This window comes from Cyanistes caeruleus, chromosome 12 (genome assembly GCF_971803275.1).
Source record: "Cyanistes caeruleus chromosome 12, bCyaCae1.hap1.1, whole genome shotgun sequence".
Lineage (NCBI taxonomy): Eukaryota > Metazoa > Chordata > Aves > Passeriformes > Paridae > Cyanistes > Cyanistes caeruleus.
In genome coordinates this window covers 3,872,523-3,891,896 of record NC_141712.1, presented here as the reverse complement: position 1 = coordinate 3,891,896, position 19,374 = coordinate 3,872,523, and the positions used below count along the sequence as shown (strand labels likewise).

The window sequence follows — 19,374 nt, the reverse complement described above, 5'->3', positions numbered from 1 at the left end:
TTTGGGGGCAGATGAGTTCAGAGCAGTGCCAGGATAGTCTCGGTGTTCATACCTGCAAGGCCACCAAAGCAAAGCCTGATGTCCTTGTGCAGGTACTGACTAAGTTTCAGAGGTGGAAGATTCCAGACACCACAGCAGGAACTTCAGTGCAGCAGCACATTTTAATGATAGCCCATCCAAAATAAAACAGCAACTCAGACTGCTGAGAAAAACAAACAGGAACAGCACACAGCTGATGAATCTCACACCTCCCTTCCTGAAAAAAACTGTTTCCCTTCAAAGTCAAGAATTTCTACGCTTGCCCGTTTTAAACCAATGTCAAGAAACACCCCAAAAAATGCAAATAGGGTTATTTATTGATTGAGTGATGTGAATGAAATCCTCTGGATGGTTTCACAATGTTTCTTTGGTCTCTCACATGAAGTTTCCTACACAGCAGTGGATCACCAGGCTGTTGGAATGAAGAGCAGGTTCTTGTCACACAAACCAACCCACTGAGCAAAAAGAGTTTTCTGAGAACAATGTATATGATGCTTTTTAAGGAAATTATTTCAGGCCTAAATGCAGTCCTGGGGAGGCAGAGAGGCAGCAGTGGTTTCTGTCCCCATCCCAGCCCGTGTTGTGCTGTGCCCCACAGGGCTCTCAGTGGGTCCTGTCCCCCACCGTGGCCCGATGTGAGCAGCAGAACTGAGCTGCTCTCACCGAGGTGCTGAGGTCCCAGCCCAGCCAATCCCTTCAGGAACTCCTCACCTGGCAGGCAGTGGCACCCAGGCTCTGCTCACCCAAGTGGCCTCAGCTCCCCCCAGCACAGCACAGGGATGATCTGAAGTGGCTTTGCAGTCAAACTGCAAGAAGTCAAATTTGCAGCAGAATCTGAATATTGAACAGTTCTGATGTGTATGTAGAGTGAGAAAGACTATTTTTATCTAGTTACCAGCACCCAGTGCTATTCTATGATGCAAGGATGATTATGATGCATAGTATTTATTATCCTGCAAGCTGATGAATACTTACAGTAAAGAAAAGCTTTTCTTGGTAATTTAAATCTTGCAAGAGTGAAAAATCAGTTTGTGACCAATATTAATATGTTTGTAAGGTACCCAAATAAAATTCACATGATTTCATTCTGAACAGTCTTAACACTGAACTTTTAAAAACAACTCTATCGTGCTGCACAGCATATGCTGCTGAATGACCATGAGCCCTGCAGCAAAGATATTCCCTTCTTTCAACTTTTAAGGGTCACAAACACCATAGAAATCTATGTTTTTAAGGAAAAAATAGATGAACAAATCTAATGGGCATGGGTGTGAAGGATCAGTACAGCCACTCTCCAGAGCAGAAAACTCTGACTAGACTAGGGTCTAGTCAGACCTAAGCAGGAACTGGAGCAGAAAAGCATAATGACCACAAAGTTGCCAACATAAATTATGCCAAGGTGAATTTTAATAAAAATTTGATTCTTACTGCGTGGATACAGATCCATAAGAAAAATATGTGTCATTATGTCCACCGAGAACAACTGATTTTTATTTCTGTTTTCCACAGCACTTGTGATAATGTTTAAAAAAGAACTTCAGAGTGTTACAATTGCTGATAGCTTTCAGATATTCCATTTGGTATTTCAGAGTCCCAATCATCAAAATTCAGATTTAATTGCAAGATACATCTGAGCTGAGATCTGACAGAAGTACAAGCCCCAGTGATAAGGCAGCAGGGCTGTTTAGCTGCCACTTGGTCACGTAAACTGCTGATTGCAAGCAGCAGTTGAGTTACCTGGGCCCTCTATCTTCGTTTTTAATACATGAATTATTCCAGCTAACAGCCTGCCTGCCTCTCTTGCTATTAAGAATTAGATGCATTTTATTTTATATTCCGCAGCATTAAGTCAGAACGATGGCTGATTAGGTGAGGCAGTATCATCCTGGAGGTTACTGCCTTTGGCTGGAGAGGCAGTCAAATGATTTGGCACCGCTCTGGCCTTCTGCCATGAAAGCCTCTATTTCCTGCACGGTCCGTGGGACACACGTGAGCAGCTCCATGCCCGTGGCTGTCACCGCAATGTCGTCCTCGATGCGCACCTGCACGGGAGCACACGGTTACCGGGGAGCAGCCAGGGCAGCAGCCAGGCTGAGCACCACACTGCCAGCAGGAATGGGCTGTGAGACCAGCAGGGAATGGGCTGTGAGACCAGCAGGGAATGGGCTGTGAGACCAGCAGGGAATGGGCTGTGAGCACCAGCAGGGAATGGGCTGTGAGACCAGCAGGGAATGGGCTGTGAGACCAGCAGGGAATGGGCTGTGAGCACCAGCAGGGAATGGTCTGTCAGTCACCAGCAGCACCTGGGCACGGGGCTCTGCAGGCTCCAGCTCCCCTTGGGCCCCTGGCACCTTGCTGGGATCACAAGAGCTTGGTGGTGAGCCCTGGTGTGTGGTGGCCCCTCGGGTGCCTCTGCTGCACTGGGTGCACCAAGGACAGTCTGAGCAAGGTGCTGCAACAGTGAGTTCATGCTATGTTGTTCTACAGAGCCAGTAAATCTCAGCACCCTGACAGCAGGAGCAGTAAAAAGAACATTCTTCCCTGGATTTGCCTCCAGCCTTATTAGCACTTGGCTTGCTCAGGACAGTGCCTCCTGACACCCACAGTGTCTGCTCTCAAAGCTGTCCTGGTGCTGAGCTGCAATTCAGGTGGCTTCTCTTTGCACCTAAAACTTTTCTCTAATCACAATAAACTTGCAAAGTGAAACTTAGAATATGAAATAGCTTGCAGCTGATATTCCAAACACTGAATTTTGAGTTGATGAGAAAGTTCTAAGCAGGTCAGACATTTCTTTAAAATACAATCACTAAATTTCAAATCCTGGAAGGAATAAGGAGATCCTCTCAGTTTTTCAACCCTTGCTATTAAAATGAAAAGTGTGCTCCATTTCTGTTTGTCTCTAATCTTCTCTTTCCAGTAAATGTGCCTACCCAGTCATTCCCGTTATCTTATCAGAAGAATGTTGCTAAGTTGCTAAGCTGCAATAAAAGCAATTTTAGTAAGGTGCAAATCCAAGAGAACACAAACCCTGGGTACTCCCACCTTACAATTGCTTTAATTGTTTCTGACCTCTTGACATTTTCAACTAAAAATAAAGCTGGTTAACATTTGTACTTCTGATTGCAAAATAATCCATTTGTTTAAACAAAATGAGTCATCCAGTCCTTATTAAACTGTTTAATGATGTCTTTGCCAGATTATTTCTTTTACTTGGTATCAAGTTAAGTGTATTATAAAGCAGAATTAAATAAACAAACTCCACTGAGTTTACACATTTATTTTGGACAGCTGTACATTTGAAAGCTGTGAGGCTCTGTGTGCTCAGTGTGCCTGAAAGGCTGCAGGAGAGATCAGCAGCACAAGCAGTGACTCTGCACTTGAACAGATTTTACCAGGATGGGCTTTGAAATTCACTGCTTCAAATTTGACTGCTGAGCAAAACATAACCCAAGGATTACAGCAGGAGGGTCCCACTGCATCCAAAGGCAAATCCTGCTGTGTGCCTGTCCTGCTGGCTCTTGGGCACAGCCTGCTTGGGTGGACCTTGCTAAAATCCTGCTGGTACCAGGCTGACCCTGCAGGAGTGCCAGAATCCAGGAACACACCTGGCAAAAGCCAAAGCATCACACTGGCAGGCCCAGGCAGTGTAAAGGGAGCTGGACACAGCAGTGATGTGGAAAGTAAAAATGACAGTGCAAAAGTAAGTCTGAGAGCAGAGGGAAGGCCAGCCAAAGCTAGAACTGACTCTGCCTACAGAGAGAGCCTTTTCCCAAGCACTGCCAGCTTCATAAAGCTCCCCCTGCTTGAGCTGAAATTCCCCAGCTACAGCGATGTATCAGCTACAATTCATCTGCTTAACCAGTAACACTAGCAAAAAAGCAAGAAAAATGGTTTGTGTTTTCCAGTCCAGTGTTTCATGCCTTCACTTCTGCACTCTTTGGGAGGATGGACTGACTTAAAAGCAGAGCAGATGAAAGCTGGACAATAGTGGGGAAGAACAAGTGGGGCAAGGTGCCTGTCCCTGCTGTTCTCTATCTAGGCCACACAAGAAAATCAGGGTGGGGAAGGAGCTGAGAAAGTTGAGTGATGAAAGGACCAGGGAAAGGAAAGTGTAGTGAGATGAGACAGGATTGACAAGTGACAAAGAGAGCTGGGACTGGCTAAGGGGTCCAGGTAGGGAGATGCTGGTGGAGGTGAGAAGTGAGACATCCTGAATGAGGAGAGCACTCAGGGGCTGAGCTGCCAAAGGCAGGGAACTGAGAGTGACCAAATGGAGGAGGATGAGGGCCCTGCCCAGTGACCCCTTGTACAGGAGGAGCACTGCCATGGATCCACAGCTGTCATCTGCTGTGAAAAGTGGGAGAGCCAGTACTTCACATCAGCCTGCTCAGCATCAGCACCTCCAAATGGTCTCTGGGGTGTGGATGGAGGCACAGAGAACCACCAGTCCCTGGGATCACCCAGCACTCCCTAGGAACACACCTCTTCCTTCCCCAGAATCTAACCCTTCCTCTGCTGGATGAATCTCACCTGAAATGGATGCTTGCCACAAGAGAGAAGTCAGATTTCTCATTTTCAACGCATAATTTTTAGTTTGCCTAAAAGCACCATGAGTGCAGAGGAACAGGCTTTCAAGGGGAAGGAAATGGTTTCATTTGCTCCTTTCCTTCACACCCTCCAAGCTTCACCCTGAGTTTAAACCCAGCAGCAGCAAGAGGCAGCTTCAGAGGACCTGCAAAACCTTCCCCATAGGAGACCCTGTCATTTGGTCTTGTCTTCTGTCCAAATGGACAAAAGATGCTGGATCTGCCTGGCAAGGCTCACTGGCGTGGGACTGCCTTTCCCAGAAGGGGACAGTGGTTATGAAACTTGCTCTCAGAGCTGTCCCTGTGTGCAGGCTCTTTGTTCATTAGTACTGCTTGCTTCAGGGCTACAGAGTGGTTTGGAGTTGGGCACTGAAGTGTGAGCCTCACTGCACCCCCAGCTTTCAGGGTGCTCTGTAAAACCCTAGGGGAGGCTTTATTTCTTTGGTGTGAAAAGGCAGACTTTGAAAAACCACTCCTGTAAAGTGGCAGTGGCCAGGAATGCCAGGACTGCTCCAAAAATGCCTTTTTCTTATCAAGGGTAGTGGCATGATCTGTCTAGATAGACCTGATTGCACAACTGCCTAGCTCCAGCAACAGCCCATGTGGCTCGTGGTCTCAGCTGGACCCAACTCTGTCCCCAAGTGGGGCAGAGCCAAGGACAGCACAGGAGTTGAAGGCTGGGCTGCTGTCAGCTCTGAACAGCCTCGCACTTTGTCCTGACTCACTAACACAGCCGCGCTCCCCAGAGCCTCCTGTGCTACCTGCCAAGGGAAACGGGGCTGAAGACTTATTAATGTCTTTTGGATGATAATACATATACATACAAGGCTTTTGACAAACAAGAAACTATTTTGGCCAATTAAATAATCCAGATTTGCATGATGACTGATCCCAGATGTCAAAAAAGGCAACCGGTGAAATGCCCCCCTTTAAAAAAAAAAATCTCTTGATCATTTGTTTGGTTATGGCTGTGGAAAGCAGCAACACTGTCACTGCAAGACCTCAGAGTGGGACATTGCCTGGAAATGATGAGAGGATGTGGCCATCACACATGGGACACACGTGTGGCTGGAGGACCTGTGCCTCGGTTCCTACAGAGGCAGCTGGTGGAGCCAAGGGAACTCACTCCAACTCAGCCAGCCACTTACCAACAATTTTTAACAGAGCAAACTTACCACGGGCAGAGTTTGACTTCTGTATCTCAGAGGGACTGGTCAGGAGGCAGAGCTGCTGCATCAAACCCAGGGGCAGGGCTGGGGGAGGCACTTTGCTGCTGTTACTCACAGTGGCTATGCCAGGGTGTTTTCTGTGCTCAGTGAATCCCATCCCATGCTGTAGTCTTCCTGGCACAAGCAGGTTTCATTCACAACCAAGTCCCCATGTCAAGAGAACCTTCCTTTTAAATGTTCACATTTAAATGTTTGTATTTTTATAGAAGAGGATGAATATTAGCAGGGTAAGGCCATGTATTTTATTAGATTAACTGATACAGATGGAAAAAAGCCTCAGGTGCCCAGTCCCTTCATCCAGGCTCAAAAAGCAGCATTAAACTACAAGCTAAATACAGGTTAGAAACAGCTGGTCTTACTTTAACCTAATTAAGTTAATTAGACAAGGGTTTAAAGAAGGTTTATAAGCAACTAGCAGTAGCTTTTGGGTTGCCTACACCTATCACTTCCCTTGAAGAACTTTTAAAGGAAGTATGTACATTGTGACAACTGCTTTCCTATGAAACTTTTGAAGAAATTCTGTGTAGCACCATTATTGAGATACAATAAGCAATGTTAAAAAGTAGATGAGCATGAAGTCTATTGCCTAATAAGCAATTTAATTTCACAGTACAAATTCACCATAAATTCAGAAACAGAGCCTAATCTTCTGAAGAATAAAAATCAGGACAGAGACAACTATATGTCCCTCTGAACCAAAGGTAGAAGCAGTTAAATATCTTGCTCTTTATTTGGTTAGCATTTATTCTGAGTAAGAGAAGTACTATTGTTTTGAAAAATATTGTAATATTAGCGGATCTTCAAGTTCCTGCTCTTTGTAAATCTGTTTAATTTTTAAATGAGAACAATCTGTAAACGAAAGAAAGTAATGCATTTAACACCCATCTGTTTTCAGCATTTTCTCTAAGTTGCATAGTTTTCAGATATTAAGTCTAGTGCTAGTTCTACAAATCCTAGGGAAAAATAAAGCCTGAACAGAGACTGAATGTGTAAGGCCAAAAAAAGACTGAATGGCTTTACTGTGTCTCTGAGAAAACATCATATGAACTGCATGAATCAGTAATCAGCTTATGAAGAATGGAAATGTCAAACCCTAAAGGGCAGCATTTGGAGTCAGCATTTCCCCTTCCCCGAGGATTCAGCTGCTTTTCCTGAGCGACACACATGTATGCACATCCCTCTGTTTGCACATCTGTGTTTGTTCAGGAGCCTGTGGGGCAGAGTCCAGGCAGAGCAAAGGTGCCCTGGGCCAGGCACGGTGCCAGCGTCCAGCAGCCCCTGTCCCACAGGAACGATGACCTCGGGAAACTGGACCTTGCTTTTGCAGATGGAGAGCTGAAGAACACAGGACTGAAACGTCCCAAAAGTGGCTGAGGGGGTTTGGGAAGGCCTGACCTCAACAGCTGTCAGGTGAAGAGCTTCAGACAGGGCAAGATCCCCTGAGCACTGCTTGCCTCCCTCTGGTGGGACCTCTCCTCTGGTGAGAGCCTGGATCAGGAGTCCCAGAGCAGCAGGGACAGGGGGAAGGCTGAGCCTGGGGCCGGATGGAGCCACAGAAACCTCACCTGCCCTTCTCCCCTGCTCCTCAATCTCTTCATGGCAGCACAAAGTACAATAAATGCCTACAGTCCTGCCCCTTTCTGGGAACTACAAGAGCTTTGCTTCTCAATGCAGAGACTTGTCGTAGTCGAGAAAATTATCCCAAAGCCCAAAAAAGATGGGAATTGGAGGTGAATTTATTAAAAATCCACAAATTCCCTGTGTGGACAGACTTAGAATTACAGTGGTGTTACTTCAGTGAATGTCAGTTCATTTTTGAAGTGAATTACACTAAACCAAATTAAGAACATTTTAATTAGTGCTGAGCTCTAGTGCTTTCCTGCAGAGGGAAATGGGAAATTTATTTCTTTTTGTAGAATGCATTGTACTTTTACACCAAAAGGAAGACTGGACTGGCTGCAGTGAACTCTTTAGCTAGAATTGACACCAATCCTAGCCCCTGTAGTATTAATATTTGTCAGTAAAAACACTGGGCTTTACAAGATCTTTTTTAATCCCATAGGAAGAAAGTTTTCTGGAATGCTTTTGTGAGAATTACTCACTTACTCTGGATAAACTAGAATGAAACATCTTGTTCATAACTAAGCACTCTACACAGCAAAAATTGAATCTTTTATTTATGCAGAATCAAGTCAAATTGGTAAAGATGGAAAAACTTATTTTGATTGCATTATAATTCAGCTTTTGTGAAGATTTCAGAAATATTCAGATGTATTCCAGTCTCAGATTTTATTTTCATTCTTCTCCTGGACAAAATCAAGTGACAACATCTGGCTCAGGGTACGTGTGTATTATTATTTTTTCCTTCTAAGTAAAATGTATTGTTCACAGGGGGATCAGAGATTTAGATTTTTGCTCAATCGTTTTTGGGCTGCCCCTTCTTTTAGCAAACTTTGTTGGCTGGCTCTCCTTACAAGTCATCATTACAGGAAGCTAAGCAAAAATGAGGGAACAAAGTTTGCTTGAAGTCTCTGGAACAAAAGTGATCCAGCAGCTCATGACCAAGGTATAGATCCCATGCTGTCACTCCTGCTCTGTGCAGCCACAGGCACACCTCAGGCTGCAGAAATGCAGTGGACATTCACATTTGGGAAAAATGTGGGCTTTGCTGAGCAGTTTCAGGGAACGCTCACCAGGAGTCAATCCATTGCTGAAAAACTCCCACTGAATGTTTACAAGGAAAATGAAGACAGTTAAACCTGTTTCCATTGCAGTGTGAAGCTACACAAGCACAGAATGTGCTCAGTAAGAAAATACAGAATTAGCTGCCTTTTGTTCACCAGAACCTCGGTTGTCTGGCTGGAAAATCCTGATAAAGAAACAACACAGAGACAGATAATGCCCCAGACCTCAGCAGTGAATTAAATACCAGCAAGGGTAAAGTCCTGTGTCTCTTAATAAGGCTGCAGCCACATCATGGGTGGCTGCCCTGGAGCCTGGTTGGCTCACACGACCAGGGATAGCACACACAACTCCTCTGTCAGGGCTGGTGGTTCCAAGGCAGCCCAGACCAAAGTGCTACAGTAATCACCCTCTCAAGGCTGGGGTACAGTGATAAATCAGTCAATGGCAACAGCAGACAATTCCTAATGAGTGACTTTTCATACCAGAAAACCACCAGCACTGCCAGTGATTGCTCACTGCACTGACACTTAGCAGAGGAGCCACAGGGAGGATGGGCCATGGCAGCTGCCTGCTCTATCTCCTCTGTGCAGGAACACAGAGGCTCACAGAACAATGTGGCACCCTTCTGAAATAAAAACCCACTGGGAGTGCTGAATGCTCTGCGAGGGTGGCTTTGAATGGACAGTGGTACAAACAAGGCCCCTGAACTTGCCCAGCAGCTGCTGCATGGCAATGATTGCCCAGATCACCTCTAGCTCCTGTGCACACTGCTGCCTGAGCCTGTCTGGGCACAGGTGCTCTGGAAACCCATCAGCCATTCTTCTGGAAAACAGGGAAGGCTCCCCCAAGACAGCCGTTCTGTCAGTAATCCTGCAAGAGCAATTATTGCTGTTTTCATCTAATGCCACCCCTGCTTAAACAGCATCAGGCTCTTCTGCCCTGGCAGGAAGCACTGGACTGTGCTGCTGTCAAGGAAGCTAACTCTGGACTGCAGAACTCAGTCTCATATTGCACAACATACGTGTTTCACATGTTAGACAAGACACCTACCTGGCAAGTCTCTGCATGGTGCTGGCAGAGGATGTTTCAGTCAATGGGAAAATATGGGTCTATCATTAATCACTAGTATAAAACCACATTGAAAAATTAGAATAAAACCCCCCAGTTTGTCTGCAGAGCCAAATGGACCAAGTGACCCAAGGTGCTGCTTCAGGAACAGCTCTACATGCAATCCATTACAACTCCCAAAAGACTTCTCCTCAGCTACGTCGTGAGGGCAAACGAAGAGAAAAGCGATGAATAGAAACAGCCGCTAGGAGTGACTCACCCCGCCGAAGCCTCTAAAGCGCTGCAGGACGCTGCTGTTGATGAAGCAGGACTGTGCAGGGTCCTGCAGGGCTTGGTCCAGGAGGTGGTTGATGAAGTAGATGCCCGGCTCGATGGTGAGCACCATGCCCTGCTGCAGGCGGCGGGCGGTGCGCAGGCTCCGCAGCCCCGGCTCCTCGATGCGCTCCACGCCCTGCAGGACACACACACTCACCCTCAGACACACCAAGGCAACACGTGGAGGACTTTATATCAAGCCCTCCTATGCTGACTGCTCCATAAGACACATAAAATATAAAAAATAATCATCAAGCACTGAAAGTTAGCAATGCAATTGCCTCCCTCCCACCAGTCCTCATTTAGCTTTCACACAGAGCGATGGCCAGTTTTCAACTCAACACCCCAACTGTATTTTTCACCACAGAAATCCTGACTTTGGATATGCTTGGTGCAGTTACTCTCTACCTTGGGAGAAACACTGCACTACAAAGCAAAAATAATGACTGGCAGTACTACTTGCTCTAGCCTCCCTTGCAAAGTATGGTATTGTAAGCGACACGCAAATCTTGAAATGCCCCTGCCACGTCATGGCTGAAACAGCTGAACTATGCAGCAGAGAACAATTTCTCCAAGGATATGCAAATACTTGGTCTCACCAAATGTTATTAAAATTACACATTTATGATCTTGATTCAGGAGCAATGAGTCTACACATGACCTCATAAAAGCAGCCCATTTAAACTAAACTTTTGTCAGATTCAGACTTTCAGGCAACACGGTGCTGATTGGTGTTATTAAAAGTTAAGTCAAAACAAGTCCAAACTAGCAAAACATTCTCTTCTTCCCAAAAGCTGGCAGAATAAAATGATATATGAGGATGTGCTTAGTCAAGGAATTAGAAACACTGCAAAGACTAGTTCCGGATATTAATTTTCTTCCCCTCAAATGTGCCAGGTATTGCAATATCAGAATAAATATATCTCAATCCCATTAGCTTCTTGAAAATTCTTTGCAACTGTAGCAAAATTTCCCCAACAAATTATGGTAATGACCCACGAACTGCTCACAGGCCCACCAAAGTGAGCAATGAGGATTGCAATGTGCAATCCTGCACACACACACTCTGCTCATGGAACATTTAGCCAGCGAGTCAGAGGTTAACACATCTGCGAGATCACGGCATTATTTATCTGCTCTCCACGGAGCTTTCCCAAATCCCACTCCTGGCCACAGCCACGGTGCTTTCCCTCGCTGGCAGAAGGGGTAGCTGGTGTCAGCATCCCTGTCAGCATGAGTGGCATCACGAGGATGAAGCTTCCCCTTGCTCCCAGACAAAGCCAGCCCTCGGTGCTGGGGCAGCACAGCCGAGCTCCCGTGGCTCTGCCAGGCCAGTGCAGAATCACCCACGTCTTCATCCTACTGGATCATTCCCTCCTCAATGGACACAGCCCTGCAGTGCTGTTTGCTCCTCTCTGAGCTCAGGGAAAGCCTGTTTTACAGAAACTCTGCTTTGCTTTGTGCTCACTGGTCACCCAAGCACTGCTGGGGCTGCTTTTGTTCCCTTGGCAGAGCTCATTCTGGTCCAATGTACAGCATCTTACAGTAGCCAAGATTTCTAAGCTAACCAGTCTGGACATTTGGACATAGGTTTGCCCATTTTGATTGTGTGTTCCATATGCTTTATGTCATATGTTTGATTTGGATTTTGCAGAGCACTATATATTACACCAAAATAAGAAAACATGGTTTTGTTTTTGTTTACTGAGCCTAGGAAACAAGAATACTGTGAGATTAAGCAAGGCATTTTGAATTTGTATTCTTATCAAAACTCAAAGAAAATCAATATATTTCTAAACTTGAAACAATAACTGCACTGAAATGGAGCCATTTTTTCTCTCATACTGCCCCTTGGGGTTTGGCATTTCACACATTCATTGTAATGTGTAAAGGAAATGAGGGCATCCAATCTTGTGGATTAATCTCTCCATGAGCTGTAAACAATTAGATTAGTGTCTGGACCTTTTGGTGCCTTGCCAACTATCTATCGGCTACTTTACAACAAACAACCCATATTTGGCTTTTAAGTACACTTCTCAATTCCACTTGTAAATGCCTTTTTCAAGGCAGCCAATCCAAGACAGATGCTAGAAAGACAAATACAGAGCGAGGAAAACAATTGCAAACATCCTCTGAAGGCAGCCCTGGCACAGCATCCGTATTTTTTTGCCTTTGCTTAAAAAAAATTGGTGTTTAACATCAGGTGTGACAATAAAGCCTGAGTAGCCCCTTTTATTTACCAATGTACAGCTGCTGAAGCAATGGCAGGCATTTTGTCTAGACTGCTTGCAGGCTGATACTGCTTTTAGCTCTTGCTTCAAGAAGCTAACAGCAACTCAGGAACAAGACCCAAAATGCACGTTTGGATTTGTCTCTCAGCAATGCAGGGAGACTGCCCAAGGCACCTGAATATTGCTGCTCACCCAAAAACAAAAATTTAACTTCTCTGGAAGGAATTTGCTAAGTCTTTTTGCTGTTCCCCCCATCATATCCCAGTGCTGGGTTGTGCTGGCTGCAGGTTTCCTCTCCAGGTCTTTGGATTCTGCAGGCACTGAAGCAGCTGCATCCCTAACATGAAAGCATCTCTAGCAGGCCTTCAAAGAGAGGGTAACATTGCTCAGCTTTCCAGAGCTGAAAAGCAAGCAGGACAGCAGTGGGTGGGCTTGTCCCTTTGACCAGAGGCTAGCAGGGTGCTCACAGGGAATGTGTGAAATGGCTGAAGAGAGCCAGAAGGCTGTGGCTTGTACGTGGCCACTCACACTCGGAGCAGAGGACAGCCCCAACCCAGTTTGCTGCAAGGCTGAAGGGCAAAAGGAGCTGGCACAGGAAATTAGCAGAGAGGGGCCAGTGACCAAGCTGGGCAGATGACAAAATCCCTTCTTCTGAGGACAGTGCTGGATTAAAACACACATCAGACTGTGGCTCCAGCATCCCAAGTGACATCTGATCTCTGGCCACTCATGGCCGGCCACCTTGGTAGCCACCAAACCCATCAGGTCCAGGGGCTGACAACCCTCAGTCTGCTGTGGCTGCTTATGAAAAGCAGGACAAATGGAGGACTCTTTAATGTCTGAAAAACCACAATCCCCAAACAGAAGATGACTTGCCATTTTTCATCAAGTCAAGCTCTCTTGGGAGCAAAGCCCGACAGGCCAACCTTGCACTGCCATTTGTCAGTGAGAATCTTCTGCCATCAGAAGGATTTCCTTCTTGGAGGAGGAACCTTCCCACACCTCACAGCTTTGTTTTCAACCATGACCATGATGTTGTTTTGCTGTCAGATGAAATGAAGAGTGAAAATGTGAGTGCTGGTTCAGCAGCTGTGTGGGTACCTGTTTCTATCATCATTATATCCTGGAGGCCTGGCCACTGAGCAGGACCCTTCTCACAGTGCTGCACACAGAGGAAGTATAAGCTGATACTTTTCCCCCCAAAAGTGTACAGAATAATCCATAAAATATTACTGCCTAGGCATCTAAAAAGTGACTTGCAGTTATATTCTGTGAAAATGAAATTTTGAATAACTGTTTATTCTCCCGTATATTGCAACAACAGATTATATCTGAAATTGTTTTCTAAGACTGACTTTATTTGGAGGTTCTGCTCACATTTTAAGATTGAGACACTCCACCCCCAGTAAGCACAGATGTATGACACTGTCATTTGTGACTGTACTCCTGCCAAGAACATTGGATTCCAATTAATGGTTCATCTAAGGTAACAAAAACCAGCATAGCTAGGCAATAAGGACTGTCAAGGGAACAAGAGAATTATTATGTAAACTGATTTTATTACTATGTAAGCAAAATAAAAGTTCAAATTAAGTGTAAAGTAATACAAACTATTACTATTTTTGGAATAAGCAGGGAATTAGGAAGTATGCAAATCTGCCTATTTCCCAGAAAAAGGGCTGTGGAAGACTAGAATTTGCAATATCCCCAGAATATCTCAGTATAAAGATGAACTACTGCTCGCTCCTAAGCAGCTCAATGGGTAATATGAACCATTCACGATACACAATGGAGTTCATGGAAGAGCTCCACTGTGTATCATGCTGGATCTTGTTCCACCAGGCAAAGCAATCAGAAGCAGAGGCAGCTCCAGACCCACTCAGGCCTGATCCTGGGTTTGTTTTTGGATCAGAAGAAAACCCCAGGTGCTGTCCAAAGCTGCACAAGGGCACCCAACCTGCCAAAACCAGGGGCTGCAAGCTGGCATCACCCCAAAGTTTCCTCAAGCCAGAGATGGCAACAAACCCCAGCCACGGCAGAAACACCTGAGGTACTCAAGCTGCAAATACTGAACCACAGTAAAAGATTCATCAGTGACACAATCTAGTTTCACATTCTATTTTCCAGCTAAATCATCACAGAACTTTTTGGAGCCTGACAGACTGTCCCAGTTGGAACACATCCAGTACAGTGAAGCCCTAACCACTTTACCAAGCTAAGTGCAATCAAGTGTTTAAATTAATCGGAATACTAACATTATATTTAGATAATATGAAATGAGCACCAAAGTGGAATCTCAGCTCTTTTACTCTTCCCTATTCTCCCACTGCATATACCTAACTTCCAATTAGCTCATTTAATGTAAAAAGAACAGAGCTCTGTGCAGCTAGGAAAATAAAAGTCTCAAATTCCATTTCGCGTGTCTCCTGCTCCCTTCTCTCTAAGCCTTGTTTCACTTGCTGAGTGCTGCTAATGAAGATTAGTTTATTCAATCTATCCTGCTTTTCCCCAGCAGCCTGAGCTGCCTGTAGTCACCTGAAGGAACTGCTGTCAGTCCTGCCTTTGAAATCAGCAGCAGGTTACAGGAGAATGTGCCCCAAGCACCACATATCACTCGTGGCATTTGCAAATCAAAGCTCCCACTTCTGCAGGAGAATCTCATTATTAGCTGGAGCTTTTGGGACACAGCTCAAAGTTAATATTGGGGGAATAGAGAAGTGGTGATGTTTAACTGGCTATTTGGACTATATAACACTTGAAGTGTTTTCTTCTTTTTCTATGTATTAACCATGGGATCAGGTTTAAATTACCTAATAACTTTCCTCTATTGCAGGGAATGAGGAAAAATTATCTGCCACTTATTTGAAGCACTGCTGCCTCATAATTCAGCTGGAGCTGAATTTTAATCTATCACTACAGCATGGTTCTGAGCAGAACTCCCCATATAAATTTTTGCTTTCTGATCCTCTGATGTTACCAAGCTCCAGTGTTATCATAATGGAAATAACAAAATATCTGGACTATATTTTTTCCTCTTTTCTTAGAACCTAAATTAGAGAAAAAAAAATAGCAAATAGTAAAAATCACCAAGCTGACAACTACAGCATTAACCTGGATGATGAGGAGAATATTTAGAAGAAATTTATATGAATTTTATGAGAAATGAGAGAAAGAATTGCAAAAGCTACCAACAACACTGTTTTAAAATGAAACTAAGACAAGCACCATTTAAAATCCAATTAACAAGTTTCTTGTGGCACACAGAAAGCAGACATAGGCAATAATCTCAAAAGAAAGGTTTTATCTTTAAATACCATTAGTGAATTGTATAGCAAAAACCCCAAAGTATGCCAATGATACCTTACTTTTTTTCATGTAATTGAAAGCATAACTCTACAGTTTTGTTTTTTCTCTCCTACTGCACCTAAAATGAATTGCTCAAAAACACATAAGCTCCATCAGTTGCTGCTAAAATTTCAGAAATATTTGGACAATAAACATTCAGATAAAAACTCTGTTAGCACACAAAGTCTTTTACAACAAACTCCAATAATATGAAATCCATGGATTTCAGTGCTGCTCTGCATGGAAAGGCAATTTCCACTCATCTGTTTCCTTCCTCCACGCTGCCTGCTCAGTGGCTGTATGTTTTTGCTATAAAGGAATTCAAAGAATAAAAAAAAAAAAAAAAAAGAAAAGAAGGATTCAAGGGGATCCTAGGAAGCAGAAACAGTGATGTTTTTTCTCCTAATTTTTTTCTCAAGGTGTACAATCACTTGCAAAACCAAAAGCTAAAACTAATGGCAAGTTTTTCTCCTTTTACTCTTTGTAAAGTAAAGACACTCTAAGTGCCTTCCATACAGGTTGTTTCATGTTTGCAGGTCCTGGGTAACCAAAGCTGGAGTGAGGCTTTGCAAGGTTATGGCAAGTGAAGCAATTTGCACCAGCAGGGCCCTACATAACAGCTTTAGGCTTCTTGGTAAATTCACTTCATCCTCTGATTCTTAAAGGAAAAAAACATTAATGCATCATTTGCAATGCTAACCACAAAAAAATGAAATCTTCTGCTTCAGCACGGTCAGATACATAAGGAAAGTAGTTTTTGCCAGAACAAGATTATTCCAGTATTCTCCAGTATGTTTGGTGACTTAAATTCCCAGTCAGTCATCTGGGATCTGGGAGCAAGCTTTTTTAAAGCCAGACACAGCAGAGATGTTCCCCAAGCATGCACAGGGATGGAAGGGTTTGGGAACTCCAAAACAGACCTCCAAACTTAATTTGTGATGCAGAATAACAACAAAAGGATCAGCTTTTCATGAGAATGGAATTAAAAATTTAAACCAAGGTAAATCTTATAATTTTAAAAAACAAACCAAAATTAAACTCTTAATTCATAAGATGTGAAAATCACAGTAGTTATTAACCTAACTTAAATTAACTGGCTTATTATTATAGAAAGTCATCAAATGTACTTAGCATTCTTTAGAGCCTTATAGTCAATTAATATAGCATGAAATTGAATCAAGTCAGGCATCCAGAGACACTGAACCTAGATTTAAATGAAAACTTCAGCCTCATCTACCTCAGGGTCTGAAAATTTGGGGCCACCTACCACATTTTCTTCATTGCAACAGGCACAAACCCTCATTTATATCCCATATCGAATTTACCCAGAAACAACTGAAAGAATGTGAGAAAACCATCTCCATGATTAAATTTTCCAGCAGAAGCTAAGCCCAGTGGGGTTTTCACCCTTTGAAGCAAGCTCTGTCTGACTGAGGGCCAGATTTGCTGGAGTGATTAGTACCACTGGGGCTGAGTTTTGAGAGCTGCTTGAGCTGCAGTCGGACCCTCAGAGGAAACAGGAGGATTTTCAAAGCAGGGCTCGGGTTCCCATGGGGAAAATCGCAGCCCCCAGGGAGCTCCTGGCTGCTCAGCACCCCTGAAATCCAGCACCTTCACTTCCTTCACTGGGAAACACTGCTCTGAACACTGTCCTAAAATCAGGTTGTCACATTCATTGCTGGCCAAAACCCATTATTCTTTATCACAGAAAAAAATAGGAAGGGAAATGTTATATTTTATAATATCCCAGAGTATAGTTTGCAAAAAATCTGCAAGCATTTACAACATTTATCAAAGAAGAAGAAAGTGCTTGTTCAATGCTGCATGTGAAAGCAGCTTACTGGAAAAGATGAAAACTTATTATTGCCAATTTTGAAAAAAGAAATCTTTGGCTACCAATGAATAACTAATCCAAGCTAACAATGTCTGGAAATAGTTTTTTTGGAACACACAAAACTTTCTGACGGATAAAAATTAGGAAATTAACGTTTATTGTATTATTTCAAATGTAACTGTTTACACTTGAGGAAAATAATGGAATAATATCCACTTGGAAAGTTTTTATTTTTAAAAAATCGTTTGTAATACTCCCAGAAATTCCCTCGGCCAAAAGCAAAGAAGTTGCTTTTTAACCAGCTAGAAAAAAGAACATGATACTATGGGCATGGGCTCAGTGTGCAATAAACACCAAAATGGCTTTATAAAAATCTTTGTGAAGATCTTGCTAGCTGGTAAACATTTAAAAAGCACCACAAATCTCTCCAGAGTGCACTAGATGCCTTCAAAATGTGCTTTTTCATGAAACAATGAGGCATGGACAATAAGCCTTCTCCCATTTAATCCAGACACATCCCACACTTGCAGGAAAGGTGCTCAGCTGCTCGTGTTCAGATGGGCAGGGGAAGAAGAACATCCCCTGCATCCCTGCACCCTGGGCAGGGACCAGGGGTCCTGTGAGCTCCTCAAGCCCAGAGAAGGCTGAGCAGATCCAGCTCTGACAGGCTCAGGTGTGCCCTGCCCACCCCCAGGTACCTCACCTTAGCCAAAGCCTCCTGCTTTGGGGCAGAGAGAAGTGAAGGGTCTACCAGAGATGGAATTAATGCTGCACAGAGAGTTTAAAGAATTAAAGAGTTTATTCTGCAGAATGCAGAATTCATAATTTTTCAAACTAAGGTGATGCCATACACCCATCTCTGTGCACTTCTATATGCAAATACAAAACATTAACTATTTGTTCATGAGCTTTCATATGTGCTTCACATTCAAGGAATTTGCTATTTAGGATTAGATTTTGAAAGTAAATTAGCCATGCAAAAATTCTTCATGTAAGAATGCAGTTGCATGCCAACACAAACAAATTTAGTATTTGCAGCTACAAAATTCTGTGTATAGCTCTGGCATTTTTACACACAGTAAGTACAAAGCTGGAGAGCCTAACTCATTTGACAGTACAGTCCCTACATCCATTTTTATCTGTAACAGGTTGCTCTTTCAAAATTGTGGATAGATCAGTTTGCTTTCAAAAAATGACCCTTAGATTATATAATATACCATAATAACAATTATAAATTCAGTGAAATGAAAACAAAAACTATTGTTGGAAAATTATTCCATAGCTTGTAGTCCACACAGCTGAAATCTGCTGAGAGATGGAAGGTGTACAGGGTTTATTGCTCCAGACTCACACAGAATCAGTTCTAGAAATCTCCTTTGACAGTAAGGTACCTGCTCTAAAATTAAAGAATACAGCTTTTAGGCAAAATCAAGAAGGGTCCTTTGCACTCTTAGAATTCTTCTCACTTGCTCCTAAAATTTAGTTATCTCTTTGCCCTTCTAAGTCTTGAACACACTCTCCTGGTTTTTCAAGTCCACCAAATTCAGAGAGGTTATTCACAACACAAGTGAAAACAAGCTAAGCAAAGGCATGCAACAGCAGGGGCCTGGGTTTGAAAGTTTATGAAGTCTCCAAGTGAGCACAGTCCTTGTGCTTTTCTGGATGTCTCCATTTGTACACAAACAGAATGCACTCTGGAGGAACAAAGGGACAAGCATCCATCCTTTATCTATCAGCTAGTGCAGAAACCTTACAATCAGAATAGGAATGCTTTTGATTTTTGTTTCATTTTTATTGCATGTAAGTTCATTAGCTGATGCTGATACATCATTATCACAATATTGTATGTCAACTACAATTATACTGTGAATGTAATAAGTATCCTCAAATATTCTATGTTTCTCCCCTGCCTGCAAAACTGAACCAGCCATAGCAGCTGTTTTGTAGCCTGGCCACCCAACATGAACAAGTACCAAAATATGCCTAAACCTCACCTAAAACGTTCTTAATTTCTTTTGCAGATTCTTGCAAAAGAAAAGATT

At 43.5% G+C, this 19,374-nt stretch overlaps 1 protein-coding gene across 3 annotated transcripts in view; it reads right to left on the bottom strand.

The window, feature by feature from the left end:
* Positions 1-1,428: 1,428 nt before the first annotated feature.
* Positions 1,429-19,374, bottom strand: part of PEPD (peptidase D) — a 145,978-nt gene continuing 128,032 nt past the window's right edge. For all 3 annotated transcript variants that reach the window (XM_086847814.1, XM_086847815.1, XM_086847816.1), the window contains 2 exons: positions 9,867-10,058; positions 1,429-2,081 (listed from right to left, as the gene is read on the bottom strand). In XM_086847814.1, the coding sequence (XP_086703940.1) occupies positions 1,932-2,081; positions 9,867-10,058 (342 nt within the window). In that variant the 3' untranslated portion in view covers positions 1,429-1,931. The remainder of the gene's footprint in view (positions 2,082-9,866; positions 10,059-19,374) is intronic.